This window comes from Erigeron canadensis, chromosome 6 (genome assembly GCF_010389155.1).
Source record: "Erigeron canadensis isolate Cc75 chromosome 6, C_canadensis_v1, whole genome shotgun sequence".
Taxonomy (NCBI): Eukaryota; Viridiplantae; Streptophyta; class Magnoliopsida; order Asterales; family Asteraceae; genus Erigeron; species Erigeron canadensis.
The window spans coordinates 8,015,323-8,039,354 of NC_057766.1; the positions used below are offsets into that span (position 1 = coordinate 8,015,323).

The 24,032-nt window shown below is 33.5% G+C and overlaps 3 protein-coding genes across 4 annotated transcripts; 1 reads left to right on the plus strand and 2 right to left on the minus strand.

The window, feature by feature from the left end:
• Nucleotides 1-2,427: 2,427 nt before the first annotated feature.
• On the plus strand, nucleotides 2,428-4,336 carry LOC122603558 (scarecrow-like protein 3). The gene has a single exon (XM_043776286.1). It carries the CDS (start codon nucleotides 2,845-2,847, stop codon nucleotides 4,180-4,182), a length of 1,338 nt encoding a protein of 445 aa, XP_043632221.1. The 5' UTR covers nucleotides 2,428-2,844; the 3' UTR covers nucleotides 4,183-4,336.
• A 2,491-nt stretch (nucleotides 4,337-6,827) lies between these two features.
• On the minus strand, nucleotides 6,828-14,818 carry LOC122602629 (cytochrome c oxidase assembly protein COX11, mitochondrial). The gene is made up of 7 exons (XM_043775224.1): nucleotides 14,569-14,818; nucleotides 13,955-14,261; nucleotides 13,820-13,872; nucleotides 13,662-13,734; nucleotides 13,053-13,157; nucleotides 7,347-7,427; nucleotides 6,828-7,122 (listed from the first exon to the last, which is right to left on the minus strand). Exons 1-7 carry the CDS (start codon nucleotides 14,628-14,630, stop codon nucleotides 7,015-7,017), a joined length of 789 nt encoding a protein of 262 aa, XP_043631159.1. The 5' UTR covers nucleotides 14,631-14,818; the 3' UTR covers nucleotides 6,828-7,014.
• Nucleotides 14,819-16,524: 1,706 nt separating this feature from the next.
• LOC122603621 (pseudouridine-5'-phosphate glycosidase) lies at nucleotides 16,525-23,774 on the minus strand. 2 transcript variants are annotated; one of them, XM_043776374.1, is made up of 13 exons: nucleotides 23,450-23,762; nucleotides 22,425-22,536; nucleotides 22,208-22,318; nucleotides 20,770-20,852; nucleotides 20,229-20,288; nucleotides 19,458-19,518; nucleotides 18,737-18,843; nucleotides 18,581-18,658; nucleotides 18,071-18,116; nucleotides 17,858-17,978; nucleotides 17,659-17,744; nucleotides 16,998-17,085; nucleotides 16,525-16,708 (listed from the first exon to the last, which is right to left on the minus strand). In XM_043776374.1, exons 1-12 carry the CDS (start codon nucleotides 23,519-23,521, stop codon nucleotides 17,000-17,002), a joined length of 1,023 nt encoding a protein of 340 aa, XP_043632309.1. In that variant the 5' UTR covers nucleotides 23,522-23,762; the 3' UTR covers nucleotides 16,525-16,708; nucleotides 16,998-16,999. The 2 variants fall into 2 exon arrangements, with proteins under 2 accessions (XP_043632309.1, XP_043632310.1); XM_043776375.1 differs by lacking the exons at nucleotides 16,525-16,708; nucleotides 16,998-17,085 and adding an exon at nucleotides 17,525-17,538 and having other exon boundaries at nucleotides 17,629-17,744; nucleotides 23,450-23,774.
• Between the last annotated feature and the right edge of the window lie 258 nt (nucleotides 23,775-24,032).

Consider the following 24,032-nt stretch of genomic DNA (forward strand, 5'->3'; position numbering starts at 1 on the left):
TAAAAATTAATTTCTCTCTCTTCCGCATATACAACCCAACCATACTCCAATTTTCACTCACATTCCCAACCCAACCCAAACTACTATATTATTATATTAATTTTATTTCGAATATATGCGTTTTTAATAAAATTTATATCAAAATGTTCATATGAAAAAAATAAAAAAAATCATGTCTTTATATTTGTATAAAAACTTATAAATTACAAAATATTAATGGAAAAGCAAAAAAGGTGTAAAACTAATAATAGTAAAAAGAATGTTATCTAATCAAAGAGGGCCATGTGGCAAAGAAATACTCACAATCCAATTCTTGCAAACGAGCAAATCATTAGAAACATTTTTGACATTTTCTATAGATATTATTATTATATTACACGATCCATTGATCATTTCCATTATTATTGTTTTGCATTTACTTTACAAAATCTTTTCGTTGTGTCTTCCGACACAGCCACCCCGGTAATACCGGATTTGCATTTTATTATTATTAGTTTAAGCAACGTAACAACTTGGTCATAAAACCCCAACAATCTTAGAATTACACCTAGCTGCATTCTTAGAACATAGTCCCTGAGAACGATCCTGGTCTTATCGATTTACTATACTATAAACGAACAGGTCCACTACCCGTGAGTGAGTGTAGTAGAGAAGTTAACCTTGTAATAAATAAATTTAAAACTTGTTAGAAAATTAAGTTAAACTTCTAGCTCACAGTCATAAAGGGTGATAGGTCAAAGGGGGTGATCGGTGATAGGGTGATCTACCTAACGGGCTCCTCCTTTAGCTATCATGGCTCCGCCATAGACCGAGAGGCTTCGCCTATAACTTACGGGCTACGCCCTTTGAAAAAAAAATATTTTTAAAAATTTTTAAAATTTTTTATATGGAATTAGTTAATTAAATAGAGAATGAAAAAGGTGAAAAAAGAAAAAAAAATTCAAAAAAACAAGTTAAAAAACCTCGAACTTTCTCTCATTAAGGTACCTTTTCATTTGATATCTATCTTATAATGACTTTATACACAAATGTTATATTATTAGTACATTATTTAGGTGTTAATTTTTTTTTAATGAACTTTTAAATCTTGATTATTAGATTTATATGACCAACTAAATCTTGCAAACTCACAATGTGTGACAGTTGACGTGACAACATATATCTAGGTACATCTAATAATCGGGATTTGAAAGTTAATCGCATATGAACACCCGAATATTTCAAATTCGTGTATGTATAGTTCATTACATGTCGACACCTAAATGATACTAAAAACTTTAGCATAGTACTATTAAGTATTAAGCGTCAAATTGCGAAGTATACAAAACGTTTTTTATTTAGTTTCAACAGATTTTTCAGCGAGTTCTCTTTTGTCAAACATAGTCATATTAAAATTCTTTAACAATTACTTGATAATATTTATATTTATAGATTTATAGATACGCTTATCTCTATCTCTACTCCCTAATAGAGCAAATCCACTCTATTAAATACTTCTGTCTTTGAAATATCTTATTTGTTCTTGGACTTTTTTGTTTTTTTTTCCCTTTAAGTAACTACCAAAAATCCTACCGTCTGCTCCACTACTGACGACGTATTGTGTGGATACCATGCGCATTATGTATAATGTATTTGATCATATCTTTCAAGAAATCTTGAGGTATGGCAACACGTACACCGTCAACCGATGTCACATCATCTCTTCCTCCTTTCTCTTTGGATCATTGGTGGATCTAATGACTTTGTAACTCGACAATAGATTTTTGATAGATTTATACTTGATCTTGACTTAAATAGAAAAAATAAACCAAACATACAAAGAATAAAAGACCCGAACGATGATCATTTCTTTTAAGCCCCAACTTGATGGAATATCTGAATCCGCCACCGCTCCGATGATTAATTTGCGGAATCCCTAGTTTCTAATTAAGGTTGTAGTTGTATTTACTATTGAAACATTCAAATGAATTATCTGTAAAAGTGTACTATTTTGAGTTAAAAAAAAGAGAAGGTTAAACAAAGAAAGAAGAGTATAATAATGAGTAAACATTTTACCTGCCATGAGGTATGGTAATGTATTTCATAGTTTTTGATTCCCAATCCAGGTTAGGTGAAGACAAATGTTTGCAAAAAGTAGTTTTGTTTTTGGTATATAAGCAGGGAGAAAAGACAAAGTGGTTTTTCTTTCTTTACTTTATATACAAAATAAGACAGGACACTCTTGTTCACAAAACTTTCACATATATTCTCCTGCAACACTAATCGACATAAAATCGGTGAAGATAAATACAAATCTCACTCACGCCATTTGTCTCCTATCTATCTCTTTCTTTTCATTTTCTTTCATTCACACTGATTAGAATTAAATTTAAGAACAAACCGCCTCACAAACATACCTACACTTGAAAACTTTCCTCTTTTTTTTTTTTCTTACTGTTTTCTTACTCTTTTTCTTCATACAAAAATCACTTTTTTTTTTTCAAGTTAGAAACTTGTTGTGAGATTTGAGTTGGGTTTTTCATGAATCTGAAAACCCAGTAAGGATTTTTTGTAATTTTGATTGCATTAGTGTTTTTCTTAAAAAAATTTTTTTGTCTCAAGAAACCCTTCAAATTACAGAGGGTTTCTTCTTTCTTTTTTCTTTTGTGTGATTTGAATTGCTCCTACTTCTGTCATCTGGATGTAAAATAAGGTATCTTTTCCCATATTCTTGACCTTTTTTCTTTGGAAAGATATATGGTAATTTGAGTTGAGTTTACTCTTTTTTATTGTTGTTTGATATAGTAAAGTTAGAAATAATCCCTGATATATATATACATATAGATAATATATATATATATACCGATGTTTCAAGATGATGGGTCATCATCAGTGACATCAACACCAACACTAGTCCAAATGTTTCCATCTGGAATGGGATCACAATCACCATATCCATGGCTTAAAGAGCTTAAATCAGAAGAAAGGGGTTTATGCTTAATACATCTATTACTAACTTGTGCAAAACATGTAGCTTCGGGAAATTTTGAACATGCCAATATTGCCCTTGACCAAATTTCACATCTATCTTCGCCCGAAGGCGATACAATGCAACGAATCGCTTCGTATTTTGCTGAAGCACTTGCTAACAGAATCCTTAAAACATGGCCTGGGATATATAAAGCTTTACATTCCACTAAGATATCGTTTCCTTCGGATAACATTTTAGTTAAAAAGATGTTTTTTGAGTACTTTCCTTATTTGAAAATTGCGTTTGTTATCACGAATCAAGTTATAATTGAAGCCATGGAAGGGGAAAAGATAGTTCATGTAGTTGATCTTAATGCGGCTGAGCCTACTCAGTGGCGTTCACTCATTCGTGATCTGAGTGCACGCCCTGAAGGCCCGCCGCATTTAAGGATTACGGGTGTTCATCCACAAAAAGAGGTTTTAGATCAAATGGCTCGAGTTTTGATTGAAGAGGCTGAGAAATTAGATATCCCTTTTCAGTTTAATCCCATTGTTAGTAAGATAGAAAATCTTGATATAGAAAAGCTGAATGTCAAAACAGGGGAGGCTTTAGCTATTAGCTCGGTCTTACAATTTCATTCATTGTTGGCACCTGATGATGAAGTCGTTAAGTCGAAAAATGGGGTTCATTTTAATGGTGGGTTTAGTGCTTGTCAAGATACCGCCTCGTCTTCACCTTTATCTAGTACTCAGACTTCAACAAAAATAGACGGATTTCTTAACGCCTTGAGGGGTTTGTCACCAAAAGTGATGGTTGTAGCAGAACAAGATTCTAATCACAACAATTCCGCTCTAATGGAAAGACTTTCGGAATCTTTATACTTTTATGCTGCATTGTTTGACTGTCTAGAATCCACATTACCAAGAACTTCAATGGAAAGAATGAAGGTGGAAAAGATGTTATTTGGAGAAGAGATCAAGAACATTATCTCGTGTGAAGGTAGTGAAAGAAAGGAGAGACATGAAAAACTCGAAAAATGGGTTCAAAGACTTGATTTGGCTGGATTCAGGTGCGTGCCTTTGAGCTATTATGCTCTTTTGCAGGCGCGCAGATTGCTTCAAGGATATAGTTGTGATGGGTGTCGGATTAAAGAAGAAAACGGGTGTGTGGTTATGTGTTGGCAAGATCGGCCCCTTTTTTCAGTTTCCGCGTGGAAGACATGTCGAAGGTGAAAAGATGTTCGAGCATGTTTCATGCTAATGTTTTTAGGTTTTGCGTTTATTAGTCTTTAAATTTGTGCACGAATCATCTCCCTTTAGATATGCATAGTTTTTGGTTTGCATGTAGTTTGATTAAATAACATAATCAATGCCTTCTTCTCTCTAATTATCCTACAGAAACCTGCTTTGAGACACATGTATTTTAGTTTTGAAGATACCATAATGTTTAGCATCATTCTTTGTGGTTGGTATTATTCCCTCTTACAAAACATTGTTTTCAGGTTTGCCTTTCTTTTTTTGTGTTTCTTGAATAGTTCTATGGTTCCTCTTAGAAATGTAAATCGGTAAATTGGAAGTTTCGGTAAATTTTAGTTAAATGTCAAAAAGTTGGTACATCTAATGGTTGCTTTTCCATCAAAAGTGGGGTATGACAACAAAACAAATTCCAATCCTATCAAACAGTGGGGTATGACGGAGTTGAGATTTCGATGGTTATAACTTTAACCGAGGATAAAAAAATTATTTTCAGAAAGAACTCCGATAGTAATATCTCATGGAGGTGAGATTTCGACAGTCATAATTTCTACCCGAGAATAAAAAATTGTTTCTAAAAAAAGCCCTTCGATAGTAATAGCTCATGGTCAAGAAAGCCCCAAAAAACTGTGGAGTGGACATAGACACATAGTGAACACAACTACATCCCACCTAAACACAAAAGAGTTGGATATCAACTAATGTGCATTAATGTTATAAAATGGCCTATGCCAATAAGACAATGGCCCATATATGCGAAAATCATGTTCAATATGGAATGTGTGTTTGATTTTTGTCTCTGCTTATTTAGTTCTTCGATTGTTAAGTTTATGATTGCTGGACCCGGTATTATTATTGTATTTTATTTCCATTTTTTGATCTATCATTATTGTTCTTTGCTCACGTGGGTGGTTTACGTACACGATTTTAGGATAACGTTTGGTCTCTTTTAAAGTTAAATCTTGGCTCCCTTTCTGTAATTGAATGAATGAATTATGAATATAATGTAGGTAGTAGGGGGATAAAGAACATCGAGAAGATGTGAGGGATAATTGATTATCTTGATCTTTATTACTGTTATACAAGGCATCAACCCTTTTTTTCAAATTACAGGTTTGATAGGCCTCAAATATCCTTCGGCATTCAACACACCTAACATCTAACATACATGGTCTACCAAACTACCCATAATAAAATAATTTAGAACATTTATCTATCAACTACTAAAATAATTAAAGTATTAAATTACTCTCTTAGTCTCTTTTATATTAACCACTTTTAGATTGATGTTGCTACTATTACTATCGTCATCGTATCGTTCGGGCATGAGTTTGATAGTTTAAAAGTGTATAAGCAAAATATAATATGGACACCATGTCATATGCGAGGAGGGTAAGATCTATATGCAATGTCTTGGAGAAGGATACGAGCATATCGTATATCCACAAAACCATTAGCTAACTGAAATGCTTAGTCTCGTTGGTCTCATCTATTGTGGACTAACATCAACACTTAATTTTAATCTTTTGTTTCAAAATAAAATAGAAGTAATAAATAATTGGATGGTGGAGAGAGAGAATGTTCATTGACGTTAAGAGAGATTTTTAGGGTGTTCTTGGGTGACATGTCGTTTTTGCGACATTCGTAATAAAGAGAGAAAAATCATTATTGTCTAGGGCATGATACAACAAAATTCATAATGTTAATAATCTTGCTACGTAGTTGACCAAAACATATGGAAAAAAAAAAATTTAGAGATGAAATGATGAGAGAATAAACGTATTACGTGTTATCCATTGATTTTGTTTTATATTTTAATTTTTTTTTTTTATCTAATTTTGACTTATCATGAGCCTCTACTCTTTAATTAACTATAGCTTATGTTATAATTCTATATGTATGAAAACTCAATCAAATCTATTAAATAATCTATTCGCATAGTTCACTAATAGCCACTTTGCAGGATTCAAAGTCCAAGGCTGCGACCGAAGAGTTATGATTTCATAAAAATGTGTATAAAAGCGTTGGAGTGAAATATACGAAGGTATTTTGTAATAATTATGTAGGTTGTGCAAATTGCTTAAAGAAATTTGGGTTATTAGATGGTAAATTGCATTTTAGCAGGAAATTGAGCTTAAGATGTTTCGTTTTTAGGCTTCAAATTCAAGAGCAATCGAGTTTACTTACCCACGATTGGTAATGTAATATCTCCCATCCTCAAATGTAGATTAAACATATTTTATACGCGGTATCTATCACTAGTCCAGTAAATACCTGCACATCAGCAATATGCCCATATATTATTAGTTTAACAGGCCTGTCACAAGCCCAACAAAAACCCAAATATGCATCTTGTTGCTGGTCCGACCGGTCGACATACACCAATTGCTAATTGCTAGTTTAAAGCACGCTTTGGACATATTTCTAATTTTTGATTTGTATACCACAATCTGCTTGCAAGGTTGGGAAGTCAAGTAATGATGCTCATAGGTCGGTAGACTAGAAAGTAATCAGGTATATGCTGGAGTACTCGGGGGTCAAAGCGGACTAAAAAACTCCATTATAATGTCAAAGCTTATTTGCCACATGTTTCAAACATTGAATAGCCGACTAAAAAGAACATATATAAAAACTTTTGTCATGCTTATTCTCAATGATCTTCACAGCCACATATGTCAAGTTAATAAGCAAAACTTGATCAGTAGGAATCAGAGTTCATCGTACAAGTGTGGGTATGTGATTACAATGGATGAAGACAACAAACTTTGAAAAACACATGTTGTAAGGTAATCAAATTCAGAGTTGAAATGATTATAACCTATCTTCTGCAATCTTGAAGAATGTATACGAGAGTATAATATTATCGATGCCATTCATCCTAGGATCCGTTTCGAATTCTGGGTCTATGTAAAAGAACACCTACAAGTCAAGATAATCAACATTAGATCCCATTTGTTCTGCAGTAAAATAGAACTTTACTCTCCCTGTCCCATGAAAATAGCCACAACTGGATGCCTATGAAAACTATGACCTTTCATTTTCTGACAAATTTGCTAATAGTATATTTTAAATAGAATTAAGTAGTGTTTTTAATGAGAGGATATATAACTCTTTTAAGAGATGGAAGAAGTCGCTATACTTACTGGCATGTCAATCTGCTCGCCTGGAAGAAGACGCTGCTCCTCAAAGCAGAAGCACTGTATTTTGTTAAAATAAACTGCAGCCTGAACATCCATGCCAATTTATTAGATTAGGAAAATGTACACGTAAAGGTAGTAAAAAAAACTTAAACCATGATAAAAGTTCTTCACATGCAAGATCAGTTGCATAGCACTACAGCTTCATGGATCAACCATAATAATGGTCATAACAAGAAAACTTTTACATAAGAACTTTCAAATTTTTTGCTATTTTAACAGTATACTAATACACTAAAAAATTTCTTTATGATTTCGGTATTACATCATAAAGAGCTATAAATACTTTAGTCATTCACAAGGATATGAAATCAGTCACGCATAACCAGTTAATAGCTCTTAACTAGAGGTGGACTTTGACCCACTTACTGAATAACTAGTCTATTCAGGTTGTCTATCTCCAATTAGTCCAACAGGTACAATGCATAACTTAGCTTCAAACAAAAAAGTCCAAGTGGGATGGAAGTACCCAAATACTGTACTTTCAACTCATAAAACCACTTATATCATTTCATTAGGAAGAAAATTAATTGTAACTGAGATAATAAGACTACTGATTACATTTAGATGGTAATTATATATCAACGAGTGTTTCAACCAGCACAAGCAAATGCCAGTTCTGACCAGCACATTTGCCACCTGTACTCCTACCGAATTATGGACTCAAGCATAACAGATCCCTATAGTAACATAATTCTAAATAGAGTAGGACACAAAGCTTTGTTTCAAAATTCCCCATCTCAGTTCAAATAAATAACTTAATCAACAGAAAAATGGCTTTAATCATAGAACTCATTCACCAAAATTTCGCACATTGATTGGAATTTATGTCCAAAATATAAACAGCCATCTGTATTTTGCTTTTACTTAATAAAATTTTGCATAGAATAAGGTAATGGGTACATTAGAATCGACTACCAATGAGCAGCTCACCCCTTGTTGGCCTCTAAAACTAGTTGGTTAACCTCCAACAATGACGTATCTTAGTTTCAAACTACTTTATATGAGCCCACATTGCAGGAGCAGGACCTCAATTTATCGTGGTTGTGTTTGCTATTGACGTAGTTTACCACCGGACGCAAAAAAAGTCAAATCACAAAAAAACAAAAAGTTAAAGAAAACACCAAAACCACTATAGTGTAGGCATGTTTGTTACAAAACGATTCATATCAAATTTTGATACTGTGTGAAAGAAACAAAATTTGTTTGGATTTTCATCAAGAGGGGCAGCAGCCAGAAGACCCATTTGGGGATTCCATTGTTTGACTTCGACATCACATACAGCCGCAAGACACAAAACTCGTTCGGCTTCTTCACTTTCTATTTTATTATTATTAGTTGTTTAATTGTAAGACAATATTATTATACAATTGCCACTATGGATTTTATTTATTCGATAATTGTTAGTTTTATTTGTCTTGTCATGAATAGCTAGTCTCTAATAAATGGTCCCTGTGTTCGACCTGGTCTTACCATTTAGCTATACTATACACGAATGGGTCCACTGTCCGAAAGTATGCATTAGTTAGTAAAATCGGTATTTCTTGTTTATAAATATAAAACTCGATGGATTGTCCAGGGTGCAGGGCATGACCTTACTACAGATGGGGATCAATTCAATGGATTCACTATTATTGGAAAGAATCAAGACTTTTTGGGTGCAAGATGTGGATATATGTAAAATAATTGACAAGTTGAAGAAGGGTGAAACTATTCCAAACAGGGCTTGGGATGGTCAACTTTTTAAAAGGAAATATAAACTGGTAATTGGCAAGGATATGGATCTCAGAAAGGATATTTTTACACTTTTCCATTCTTCTGCCATAGGAGGACATTCTGGTGTAGTACCAACTATGGCAAAGATTCAAAGCTATTTTTATTGGAAAGGTTGTGCTTAGGATGTAAAAAAGTTTGTGAAGGAATGTGGAGTTTGCCAGAGGTCAAAATATGAGACAGTGGCTTATCCTGGGTTAATGCAGCCTCTACCAGTTCCCCAAACCATCTTCAGTGATATTTCTATGGATTTTGTGTCAGGACTTCCAAAAGTGCAGGGCAAAGACACTATTTTAGTGGTGGTAGACAGATTAACCAAGTTTGGCCACTTCATTACACTCAGCCACCCATTCACTGCTGCAATGGTTGCCAAAGCCTTTCTAGATCATATTTTTTAGATTCATGGAGCTCCTGCCACCATTGTATCTGACAGAGATCCTATATTTCTTAGCAATTTCTGGAAAGAGTTTATGAGGCTACAAAGCATTCAATTAGCAATTTCATCAGCTTATCACCCCCAATCTGATGGCCTAAAGTCTTGAATAGGTGTTTAGAAGATCATCTAAGAGCCATGTGTTTGGATGCCCCCACTGAATGGGTAGAATGGTTGCCTCTGTGCCAATGGTGGTACAATACTTCATGGCATTCCACCATTAAGATGTCTCCTTATGAAGCATTGTTTGGTATTAAACCTAGTATCCACACTCCTTTTGTGCCTGGAGACACTGCAGTGGCAGCGGTTGAGACTTTGTATCAGCAAAGTGAGGGAATGATTAAACGTCTCAAAAACAATTTGGAAGTTGCCAGGATTAGGATGAAACAGACTGCAGACAAACACAGGACTGAAAGGGAGTTTCAGCCTGGGTACAAGCTGGATTTGCCTGCATCTGCTCAAATTCACCACACTTTCCATGTTTCTCTCTTGAAACAAGCTCATGGGACTCCAATGGTTACTGCTCCATTGCCTCAAGAACCAAGATATTTGCTTCCACCAAGAGTTGTGGTGGACAGGAAGATTGTCAAGAGTAATCGTATGGCATGGCAGGTTTTAGTCCATTGGGAGGAACTTCCTTTGTCAATCTTGGGAATTTCTAGATGACTTGAAGTGCAGATTTCCAGATTTTCCTTTTTGAGGGCAAAAAGCTTTGAAGGGGAGGCATTTGATACTGTGTAAAATAGTTATAGCAATAAATGTCATATAATAAAGTGTAGGGGTCGTATGTGTAAAATCTGTATTAGTCGTTGGAGTTGTTAGAGTCAAAGGAGCGGTTATTTTCTTTTGTTGTATAAATACTCAATAGATATATGAAATATAACAGATTTGAGATAACTTCTTTTTCTAACTAAATTCTTCTTCTTCTCCATTTCACCTCTATCAAATTTATAGGTATTTATGAGCAATACCACGACCCTAGATAGGGTTTGCGATATGATATATATGTTTTTAACGATCCCTGATTCGTTGTTCAAGATTTAATTGCAGAGGTCTAGTTGCTTACATATTGACCTCTCTCTACTTTCATTTTTGAAGAACCTTTTGGTATATAGCAAGTCTGTCCTCCAACAGACTGTCAGGAGTGTCTATAAAAGAAAGGTTTGGGGCTTTAGTTATATTTATGTTTAAGAACTAGTATATATAGTATTAATACCATGAATCTTGATGTTACGGGTCAAATAGTAAGTTCATTTAGTATAGATTAATTATTGCATTCCAGGATCTCTGCAAGCTGATCTGAACCACTCTTATCTTCAAATTTAATAAAAAATACCATAAAACAGATCCTAATTATCCTTTTTTGGTCAAGTACAATTAGACATGTTTAAAAATTAAAAGCATTAGGACGATGTGTTGTAGTAATCTCTAACTAATAGCATCTATGCTGTATCTTTAGATATTGCCTCACCTGAAAACACCCACATGTATTCCTTTTGACATACTACTCTAGAACATGATTGGAGTAACCATCACAACTAAAAAGAATGCAAGACTATTTTCTAATGGATGAATCCACTTAAGCAACATGTATAGGTTATTCAACACACCCGACGTGTATCTAATATCTCGACTTGTAAGAAATGCGCGTCTTCACATTCATTAATGACAACTTTAACTCTTGGGATTAGTCTACTCGCAATGAGAGAAGGTACGGCAGCCCACGAGCCGAGCTTTTATCGAGCAACTCGAGCTCGACTCGAACTATTATCGAGTTCGAGCCCGAGCCCAAAATTAAGGCTCGAAATAATTATCGAGTCAAGCTCAAGCTTTACACAGCTCGGCTCGAATACTTATCGAGCTTTCCATATATTATGTAAATATTTATATATATAATTCTTAAATAGTAAATTTCTAATTCTACAAGGGCTATTTGTAAAAACTTTGTTACAAGTGATATATATTTTCGAGCCGAGCTCGAGTCATGTTTATAGACACAAGTCAAACTCGAGCCTTTTTCGAGCTTTTCGAGCCGAGCTCGAGCCATATTATAGGTAAAACGAGTCGAGCTAGAGCCTACACACTGAAAGCTCGTCAAGCTATCGAGTCGAGCTCGAGCCGAGAAAATATGGCTAGAGTCGAGCTCGAGCCATGCTAAGCTTGAGCTCGACTCGGCTCGATAACACCCCTAAGAGTAGGACACCCAATGTATTGTTATTGTGCTGACCTAGAAGCTTAAAAGAGTGTTATGACTACATATATCATACAAAACTTTACATTGCAAAACCAGCTTATGCGAAATGACTCAAGCTACTTTCTTTGAAACACTAGGATTCGGAAACTGTGGTATATGGGAGGGATGTTAGAAAGCTGCCTAATCAAGAAGATGGAATGCGGCTGCCATATATATATATATATATAGTGAAAAGTTATTTTGAGAATCTTTTTTTTTGCGAGAACCTTTGAGAACTTTTCAAATTAAGCCCAACCGACGATTATTCTTTACATGAAAATTGTTTTTTGATTGTTATCTGAATAACTTATGTGTAATTTTGAAGTTTATAATTGTGTGGAGGCATGGATTATCATCCGTTATACATTTATGTGGAGATTTGGATTCTTGATCACATGTGCACGAATATTGCTATGATTACATGTGATCGACTTGCATACATGTGATCATAGTAATATTCGTGCACATGTGATCAAGAATCCAAATCTCAACATAATTGTATAACGGATGATAATCCATGCTCCACACAATTATAAACTTCAAAATTACACATAAGTTATTCAAAAAACAATCAAAAAACAATTTTCGTGCAAAGAACAATCATCGGTTGGGCTTGATTTGAAAAGTTCTCAAAGGTTCTCGCAAAAAAAAGGGTTCTCAAAATAACTTTACCCTATATATATATATATATATATATTGTCTAACCTCTTAGAGATATGAATGTTTGTAGGGTTATCGTGTAGTTTTTCTCTTGTTTGGTACACTGAGCCCTGTCTAACAGATACTTAGTCTGTTTAATAAATGATCGCCTATGTTCTTATAAGTGTATATATTATTTGATATCTTACTAGGGTACTCTCACTTTTTTATGCAAGATAAACTGTGTTGTGGATATACAAATGCATCAAGAACCTTTATGTAAATCACTAAATTAATCCCATCAGGCCATCACTTTATATAAAATACTTCTTAGGTTGTGCAAAATATTACCTGCGCCTTTATCACATGGTTGTTCCAAAAACAAAATACAAATAGCTTAAAACCAGCCTAACAGACATATCAAACATAATCTTCAAAGTCGTGATTTATAAATAGAACACGCAGCAAAAGTTTCAACCATATACACCATGAATAAATAAAGGGGACATCAACTATTAGTATTATCACTCGATTCGATATATGAAACAAAAATATGAACGTTAGTACTTAGTACCTTCATGGGCGTAACATTATATGTAGACATTCCTGTTATAGGAGTTGAACTACGATTTTCAGCAGTATAAAAAGCAAGAGCACTCTCTCCTGGCTTTACTCTCACCTACATATACAAGCTAAAAAAATCAAACTAAATTCATTTAGAGCAGATGAAATATTACATAGAATAATGTATTAGTAATATGATGTTATGGGCAAATTAAAATAAAGGGCCAATATGTAGACTTTTAGTACAAAAGATATTAGTCCCCATTTTAAAACAGTATATAATTCCTATATCATTTATGCCAAGGGTAAAAACAATACAGATACAATAATAATAATCTAACTTTAACAAAACGCTTTTAAGAGATTTTTTTGAATTAAAAGTAAACTGGGTGACTTATAGCAATTTAACTTATTAGCTAAATTCTTTATTTGACCCGTTAGAGATCTAGCACAATTCAAATTCAACCCATTATAAGTGCATATGTTAAAATGGCTTATCTCTACTAGAGCCCATGTGTTTATATCTGATCACTACCCAGGTAACTACAGAGAAAAAAAAATGGTGATCTTATACGTTAAATTGAAAAGCAAAAAAAAGGTAGCGTAATGAGCATAATACCTCTCGTTGAGTAGGAGTAAACTTCCAAGGCATTCCATCAGACACATCAGCATTAAAGTGCACAACAATCTCCCTGTAATGATAAATTCATCATTTATTCAAAGAAAATTAACAAAAGCAGGCTCACGAACAAAATAGATTCTTTAACAGCAACGCACCTTTTGGTGACGGTTCCATCTTGAGAATGTCGCAATATCTTTTCTTCTACAGTCTGGAGAGAGGAAATATAAAACAATATAACGAAACAAAAGTCTAAGATTTCATGTCCAGTTTGAAAAAGAAAAACATTTTACCTCACGACGTTGAACAGTACCTCCATAACCCGTAGCTTGGCAAAACCGTCTATATAAAGGAACCGAAGCATACGTACATCCCACCATCGCAAACACCAAACCCGTCAAGTAATAAAGCATCTTTCTAGATTTCCGTTCTGTAATGACATTGGTAGAATAACGGCGTCCACAACCCGATAGATAATAAGGTCTCTTCAAATACCCGATTCCCAAGTGCGAAACGTTTTTCATAGAATGGCATTGGTTATGTCTATAACTACCCGCTGCCGCAAAATAATATCTACTTTGTGTAACTTCTGATAAACACCTGAATTAACAATAACAGCTGAATATAAAGTAGACCATATTATTATTTTTAAAACTAATAAAATTCAGGTAATACAAATGTACTGAATTAATGTTAGTTAACTGCACAATTATCTTTCTAGTCTGGTTTGTAACAACAATAACAACAAAAATGTGATGTTAAGCAACAAATTTATTTATTATTTAAGTTTAACACATATATAAATAGCAAAAACTATGTTTAACCCTAAATATATATATATATATATATATATATAGATAAAATGAAACTAATTATGATATAAAATGAATTCAATGTAATTACTAACCTGGAATTGGTGAGGGTTTTGGAAAAATAGGATCTTGATGCATAGAGCTTAGATAATGACATAATAAATATATGATATTATAACTAATTTTTATATCACAAACTTATATAATTCTGATATATTGATTTATATATGTATAACATTTGGTGTGTAGAGTCTCTGAAACACAGGGGATTTTCAAATGATGGAAATGAAAATAAGTTGAGTGAGATGGGATTGGGGGTGCCTGAATCAAATACGTTGCTGCATTCAGGATCATTTGTATTTTCGGGTTGGGCTTAAAAGTGTGTTTAGTATGCCCTCACACAAAATAAACCCGACCCGATCCAAAACCCAGCCAAAATATATCTTATTTAAAATTGATTTGTTTTAATGGAAAATAATCAAAATATATTATAATTATAAATTTATAATTATAATAGGATATTCATTACCATATTTATGTATTTGTATCAACAACATTTAATTCAAATTTATAAATATAAAATGTTTCTTTTTAATAAAATTAACTCTCATTCTCTTTCAAATCTTCTCCTACTCGTTCTCCACGTTATCAGCATGAAGTCTTATAAAACCCTAATTAAGATTTTCATTTGATGACTTCTTGGTATCATGAAATTTTTTATATTATAACACGTTATTGAATGAGACTTTTGTCCAATTATGAAAGTATATTGATGAAATGTCAAAGAGTTTCAATATTAATAGAGCTTGCCATTAAAAACATTTTAGTCTCGAGGGACATTGCATGAGATTTTAATGTGTTTTATTAGTACTACACATCGTATTACATATTCCCGATGTTGCATTTTTCCATAAATGTGTTAGCAATACAAGACGTTAAATCAACACACAAGCATTGGTGCATGTGGTACCTGATTATCTTATCAAAAGATTTCATTATCAAAAATGGCTGGATATATTCATGCAAGATATTTGCTTGATCCACTCAAAATGTAGTACAAAGAATTCAATTCTTCACAAATTGTGACACTACAAATTTTATAAAGATTAAGCAATTACTAACAATTACGTTGTTATCTATCAAAATCAGTCTCTATATCCTCAAAACCGACCTCCAGCGCTAGCGTAGCCGAATACCTGACTCCCCTCCCTCCCCTCTAAGCAGAAAAAATCCAGAGGGAGCTGGTGAGCCGTGCAACGATTATTAAACTAGTTATTTTATGACCTATACATTGTCATAATTGGTATCACATCTCAAATCGTGGATGGTGTGTGACTATGTGGTTGTGGATGGTATGTGACCATGTGGCTGGTGCTCCCCTATGAATCATAGGCTATAATCATGTCATTTCAGAGTTATAGCCTTATAAGATTAACATAAAAGGATGATGAATGATAGAATAAGATAAATGCACACTGAGATTTTCTGATTTTACTTGGCGATCTAAACAAGTTTTGTTGATTTATGCAGATGTGGAAAATATTTGTTCCTCAAAAAAGGAATGTATTTTTATGTAGGGATGTATTAGTATTGCTCAACTTATTTGGTTGAGAATCATACAAATCTGCTACGAAAGGCGTTAACTGACTGACCATTTAAGCTGATTTAAGTGTACCAATTTATGGATCCCCTGGTCCGATCACAAAATCCTACACAATTCTCTTCATCTTATTGTGCTGGTATTGGTTTTTTACATAGAGGTGATAAGTAATCATTAAAAAACAATGGTAATCAGAAAGTACATTGTAAAATTTATTTGCAATGTGATGTATTTTATATGCAAAATGATATTGATGCCATCTATTTTAATTAATTTACCAAATTCATGTATTAAATGCTTGTACAGCATGATATAAAAACTATACCGTATTCTAAACTAATCAAAAAGAATGGTACGTATATCACTTCCCATTTGATATTCATGTTCTTTGTATTGTTGAACCACCGGTCCGATCTCTAAAGGGGAGAAGAAAAAAACACAGGACTGTCAATGATCGACCAAAATATCCACATCTTATTATATCATTTCATTCTTAACAATGCCTTCTAAAAAAAGTTGCTAAGTTCATTTGAATTATTTATATAACAATCCTACTTTTTCGGTACACTGGTAGAAAAGTTATCAAGGTAAAGAAATATAAGAGTCTCAATAGTTGTTCGCTGAAGATCCAAATCCTGCAATGCCAAAACAAACAATGCAAGATTCTAATATATTATGACCAAAGTGTAGCAGATCTATCTGATATAAAAATACGACTAGGAAGTAAACATCTGAAGAGTACCCAAAGTGTAGCTTTGAGGCATCAAAACTACGTTGACTATGCCAGAACTTTATAATACTTGTAATCATATTTGAAATACCAATTATTAGTAATAATGTATAAAAGTTGCAGATAATTGAAAAAGGACATTTTAGTTGAGCACACCCCTACCCCCTATTTGGTAAGAAATGAATGTTACTAACCTTTATGAATGACCATGGTCTTGCAACTGAGCAAGGGCAACAGCAATCTGGGAACCAAGAACGGCATTGTTCTTCACAAGTGCAATGTCTATCACTGATTAAGGATATACTTACAAAAAATGTACAAAAACTAAATATATACTTCCAAATACACAAACTAATACACTACTTGTAAAACATATCTCAACTGAGCTTTTCCTTTTTCCCTTGGCTTTCATATGGGTTGTTGTATCAAATCACTGAAATTCTGATCCATTAACTCGTGGTTTGGTCAATCAAGGTTCTTTTTTTATTGCAAATGGTTGCGAAAAAGGGAAACATGTCAAATGGGCAAACAAATCGCTAGTTGTCCAATGTCTGTTATTCAAAGGCTTACATTATTATAGTTAAGATTACTGTTTTTGCAATCATAAAAACGTTGATTATCTATTAAAAAAAGACGGAAAACAGGATAAAAGCTGTTTGCAGGTTAAGTCGGCCCGGCCCGGCCCGGCCCGGCCCAGACCATTTCAATCTGTAAATAACATGTGTCAATGCAAACCTGTTTCAAATTTCGAAAATTATTTCAGATAAGGTTAAATAAACTTTCTCTGCCTGATAAAAGTTTTCGGAAACAATATGTACACCGTACATATTTGTACACTGTAGCATTAAAGGATACTTGATTCGAGTGAAGCTCCTCCTGTTAGTTCATTCACTCTGGAAAGTAAGTAAGGAGTTTCAGCACTACCTGTTATGCCCTTATCACTGAGTCCAAATTACAAAAAATTAGACATACATGGGAACATGAAAAAAATGCTAATTTACTTTTCAATCATCTAAAAAGCAAAATCGTTGTATTTAGTAAAGATGATTCTTACGCAGCTTCTCTGAGTGCCGTTTGAATAGCAGACTCTATAATGTTACCAGAAACAGAATGTTCTTTTGGTATAGGAATTGCTATCAAGATGCCCGTCTTAAGATCAAGTTTCCTGTTGACCTCTGTGATCAGCAAGTCCAAAAAAATAATCAGCATAATTAATAAATTTAATTGACATAAAATAAAGAACGAGAAAAAGTTAAATAGTACTTGCCAATCATACGAGCACAGTCTTCGGGTGAATCTAGTTGGCAAGGTGCCTGGTTTGTCATTCACAAATTGAAGCTCTTAAGGAAGGGTATATGCAAGGAAGCATAATTGTGAAAGGGGCCAAACATATTTGATAGCTTCGGATAACATAAATTAATAGCTCATTCTAAATTTATTGACACTAATTTTTGTCGAAAAGTTGAGTTTTATAACATACAGACAAGTATCCTTTACACACTAAGTATTGGTTATCTTATTTACCAAGGCAAGAGAAAATAGTACTAGAATGCTGGAGCCCAGGTAAAATTTCTAGACAGTTCAAAACATTATAATACAATTTAGATGCACCCTTGATTATTTCATGAGCTGCACCCTAACCTGATAGACAAGTTTCCCCTTTCGTTAAAGTTTTTCATACTAACGTGTTTGACCAAGTATCATAAAAATACGTACTAATCAACCCGTTTTCACATAAACGAGTTTAAATCACCACATGGATGTAAAACGGACATACCTTGCAGCCACTTTTTTCAGTAAAAAAAGCTGGAAAGTCATCAGTTTGATAAGAAACAACAGAAACTCCTTGAGTTTCCTGTAAACATTGGAAAGTAAGTTAACTGGAGCCAGCCTTCTGAACTTATAATGGTACATTAGTGCAAGGATGAAATACCAAATACTCAAGAGTTTTGGGAATATCTAATATGGACTTTACGCCTGCTGATACTACAGTCATAGCATTTCTTCCAAGCTCGGTAAGATCAGATGATATATCCAATGCTGATACAATTCAAGAAACAATAGTTACACTCACATGCATCAACTTTAAACTAATCAGAAAGAGTTGTATGCTTGCAAAGGTATAGTGTGGAATCCAGATCGACATACACACACGCACAATTCATTATTTGGTAGATCTACTGCTGACTACTACATAATATTTTCTAGAAAATAACAAAAAAAACTAAAGAGTTTGTCCCAAGAAAACAAGCTTCGTTTTAAATGCTAACGATTGGTTAAATTTTAAGTTCCAAAGTTACCTTTCATTTAGGAAGAATGGATAAAGACTCATTCCATAACTAAAAACCAAATGTAAATTTTTCTCAATTTAAACTTGCTAAGTTCTGTTTTTGAGTCTAAGTGTGCCTTCCTTTTCATGATAGAAAGAGCTTAAAATCACAACAGAAAACTAGAATCCAAAACCAAAAGTTAAAAATTAACAAAATGTCAAGAACATAAAATGATAATCGACAGCTTCGATCATAGCACGAGGTTTATAGTCCTATTCTAAGTTCTCTATAGAGCAAGCAGAAAATCAAGCTGAGTTTCCTTGAACTAAACTTCAAAAAACAGTAAAATATCCAGCATATAAAAATAGGTATCTAAAAGCTTACTGCTTTCTCCATGCTTGTGAACTCCTCCGATACCCCCCGTCACAAATATAGATATGCCAACCTGAGAAACATGGCATGCTTAGGGTCGATATCTTTATTAAACTATTATAAAACACCAATATTCCATATATAAAGTTTGCTTTTACTCTTTAACTATTTAGAGTAAGAACTAAGATTTGTTTCACGTAATACGTTGGCGTTTACATAATCTGGGCATATTTCTGTTTATGACTTTACATGAAAACTTTGAATCATAATGTAAATATCAACCATGTGTATCCATACACACATCCTTGAAACAGAGGCACAGAGTTTCAGTAAAACTTGTTTATCATGCTATCATAAGGTATGGTGATATCCATTCAGATTTACGAAAAAGCTTCCTCACAATGGAAAATCAAAGGTGGTACTTTTGACCTATTTATCAATGGGCTGTTTTAAGTTATATATTATCTCTAATGGCGATGGGTAAATTAAATTTGGAAAATAGCTAACAAGGTCACAGAACAAATATCACCCAAAGTCCCAAAGAGTTTTTATTATATAGGGTTAACATCCTAGATCTTTTAACTCGAAAAATTATATGTATTGTTTTCCTAAAATACTGTATTATATTAGAAACTAAATTTTTTGTTAAAAACAAATAAAGTTGGACATAAAAGTGTTTGAAGGTCAAACCCAACCCAGGTGATAACCTGTTTTACCCTTACAATTTGCCACCTCTAAGCAGCATGAAATATCCTTAAAAAGAACCAGCGACAGAGCACCCACCATTGAAGCAAAGAACATGGTTGCAGACACGGTAGTCCCACCGCTACCTCTAGTAGCCACCTGCGTATTGGCAGGTTATGTACAATATTCACATAGAGTTATATAGTACGAGTCAAGTCACATTAGATGATAGGCCAATAACCACTTTCATGGATTGAATAAACTAAACAATCAAATAATAATTACAACTGCACCATTCTACAACTACTCTACTCTTATAGTGTCAAGTACATAAAGTATCTCACCCCTACAGCCTTTTAATTAAACTTTCATATGAAGTTTAAGGGTAAAAATGTCTGTGAGACCCTAACGAGTAGATGACAAATAGCAGCAACTAAATCACACAAAAGTTACAAAACGTTAAATTGTTACTTTTTTGTCGTTTAGACAGTCAAAGTTACCAAAGGACATTGAACACTAAATCATAGAATTTTATAAATATTAACAAATGCAACAGTAGTACAAGAAAAAAAAAACAAGAAGAGAGAATGTAACATGGGCATATAACATAAACACGGAGCCACATTTAATGCATACTTACAACATGTGCAATGTCCCTTCGAGATATCTTCCGAGCTTGGGTTCCCAGCTTAGCTAACCTCTCCAGTTCATCAGTGCTAAGACCTACAAGTAAAAGAAAGGCATGCATTTTACATAATCAAAATGAGCTTTAATGAAAATACAGAGCCCACATAACTAATCTCCAATCAGTTGTTCTAACTAACAAGCAGGCACATCGTCATCATTAGTTGGCTCTCATAATTGAACTAATATGTCATTGAGTAGCTCAGTTGACTTTTCCACATGTAGCAAAGACTCCAAATCAAAAAAATCTGTGAACAAGAGTTTTTCACCTTAAGGTATGTATTTGTTCTCTTTTGGTTGTAAAGCACTTCCAAATGACTGCTAAGGATTAATCATGCATTTCACCCCTAAGTCTCAAATCACAACTCATCCACTGATTCTCGAGCACCAGTCGGGAAAATTGTGTGGTTTAGCCATGTGCTGTGGTTTGAAACTGTAGTCAATCCTAATTTCCAATAGTAGAAAAAGATTTCCCTAATGACAAAGCTTTTAATGACGCCCAATATCCATAGTACATAGGCTAAAAAAATGCTTGAAAACATAAGTACTTTGGTCATTATTATGTAAGCGAGGCAAAACTCAAGTACCACACCACTGGTCTGTGATATAGCAGCAAGACCTCCAACAGGTAAAAGAGGTGAGATAACAAGAAGAGTTGAAAACCTATTGATATTAATTTTGGTAACTAAGTTATGAAAATACTAAGCAAGTAACCCTATATTCAAGGAGTTCATTCTATTTTTAACTTGATCCTCGTAAGCAACACAAACCATGAAAACGGAAGCTATTTGAAGAATGAAATAATTGATAAGCGACTAGATGACAGTTTGGAATCACAGAAAAACATTCACCGTCATATTGTGAAAAAACAGGGGATTATATAAGACAGACATCTAACACTCTCAGAAAGTCATCCTAGCAACACCAAAAACACTACTTTGATTTATCTCGATTAAGAATCTTACATACAATTCATAATTATATAAGGCCGCATCTGGTTGTGGAAAATCTCCTTAACTTATGCAAAACATATCCAAGAGAACATGAAAAAAAAACATAATCAACTTCATGTTTTCTAGAAAACCTCTCTAAGAAAATGGAAAACACTATTTTCCATGTTACCACTACCCATGGAAAACTCATATTTATCGTTTCCCGAACATCTTCCATTTCAAAAATGAAAAACTCATTGTGTTTTCCAACTTGCAACTAAACGCTTCAAAGGTATTCAAGAGAAAAAAAAACACTTTATATCTAGAATGAAAAAAAAAAACGGCCCCTCTAAAAACAAGAACATAACACTAAGGCACAATATGTGTGAACATATAGCGAGAGGCTATAAAAAGCAAACTCCAAAAGTAAGTAGGGGCGGACAGAGTTAAAAAGAAAGATACCAATGCATGGAATGCCATCTAAAATAGCAATAGTAGCAGGAACAGCACCATTATCCCTGACAATAGCCTCGACCTCTTTCGCAGTCTCCATATTTTGAGGATACGGCATTCCTAATATATATAATAATTTAGATTAAACTAGAAAGTACTCCGTAATATATAACAACCACCAACCAATGAATCAAACCGTTAATAGTAAAACTTTAGGGCCCCGTACCATGAGATATAATAGTTGATTCAAGAGCAACAACTGCTTTCCCATTTGCTAATGCTGTTGAAACATCTTGAGATATCTTTATGGTTCCCACATTTGCATTGTCATGCCCACCCTATTCATATATATATATATATATATATATATCATCCAAATTAACAAAAATACATATACAAATATAAATACCTCTTTATATGCCAATATGCACATTTGTTTTCTCTACTTTGTGACATACATATTTTCTTATATCTATATTCTATACACATAAACATTGCATGCCACTTATCTATACTATATTATAAAGCAAATTTTCTCTAGATTTTCAACATTGAACTTGAAATTTTCAATATTGATTTTAAGTACTTCTCCAAAATGTCTCTCCTATCTATTCTATATTTATCTAAAATAACTATAATACCCTTTCTCTCTCCTCAAATCTCAACCAATCATCTTTTTTCTCACTCATCCATAAATCATTTATCCATCCAATTCATTCAAAATCTTTTATCTCAAAAACCGTACATCGATAAATTATAAAAATTGTATGGGTGTTCTTAAAATTTCATGCTCTTTCATTAGAGATGTCATTCGATATACTTTTGACAAATTTTTAAATCCGAGGGCGGAGCCCGTACGGCTAAGGCATTTGACTATCATACTCTATGACATATCAACTCCTATAACCTATCATACTCTATGACCTAGGTATCACCCAACATCTCACCGCCACAACGCTCGGGTACCTGCTCTCGTTTTTAAAACACACACTGTCACCAAAAAATAAAATTTAATATCAGTCTCTCTACCTCGCTAAATTACATTTCACCTCTCCAAAATACCTTATAAAAATAACAGTTTTCAAATAAATGTTTATTTTACTACTTTTTTGCTTAAAAAACAAACGATAAGCATATAATACTAAAAAAAAAAAAAAAAACCAAAGACAATATACATATAGATACAGACATATATATATATAGAGAGAGAGAGAGGAAAAAAAAAGAAAAAAGAACGATGAAGGTAGGTACTTTAGTGCTTGATCTTGTAATGTGGAAATGACGATGAAGGTTGGCTAGACGTGATAAGGCGTTGGAAGCCATTACCGATCGATTGATCGCTCCTCGAGGTTTCTTTTTTCCTTCTATTTTTTTTGATTATTATTATTTATAAATATTTATTTTATTTTACGGATTTTATTTTAAAAGTTATTTTTCCAATTTCAGCTCGTATGCTACTCTGGGCGCTTCCATGGGGTTAGTTTTCTTTGTAAATTGAATGGATGGATGGATGTCCGGTAGTCAAGGGAAATTCATGGTTTTCAAAACACCGTTACTGAATCGTTATCGTAAATCCCCCCAATTTTTTTAAAAAATAAATGGAAATTTGTAGTTTGTTACAAGAAAAAAAAAGGAAAGAAACTACTACTAAACTATTCACTACTTTTAGCAGATATCATGGTAACCGCGCAATATGGTGATAATGGTGGTTTATGTGGTTTAGTGGTGTTGGTAATGATGTAATTGTGATAGTTAAAACTTTTTTAGAGACTAAGGATTAAAATGTTAGTTATTAAAATAAGAAGGTTTATAGTGTAAATTAATTCATTCTGAA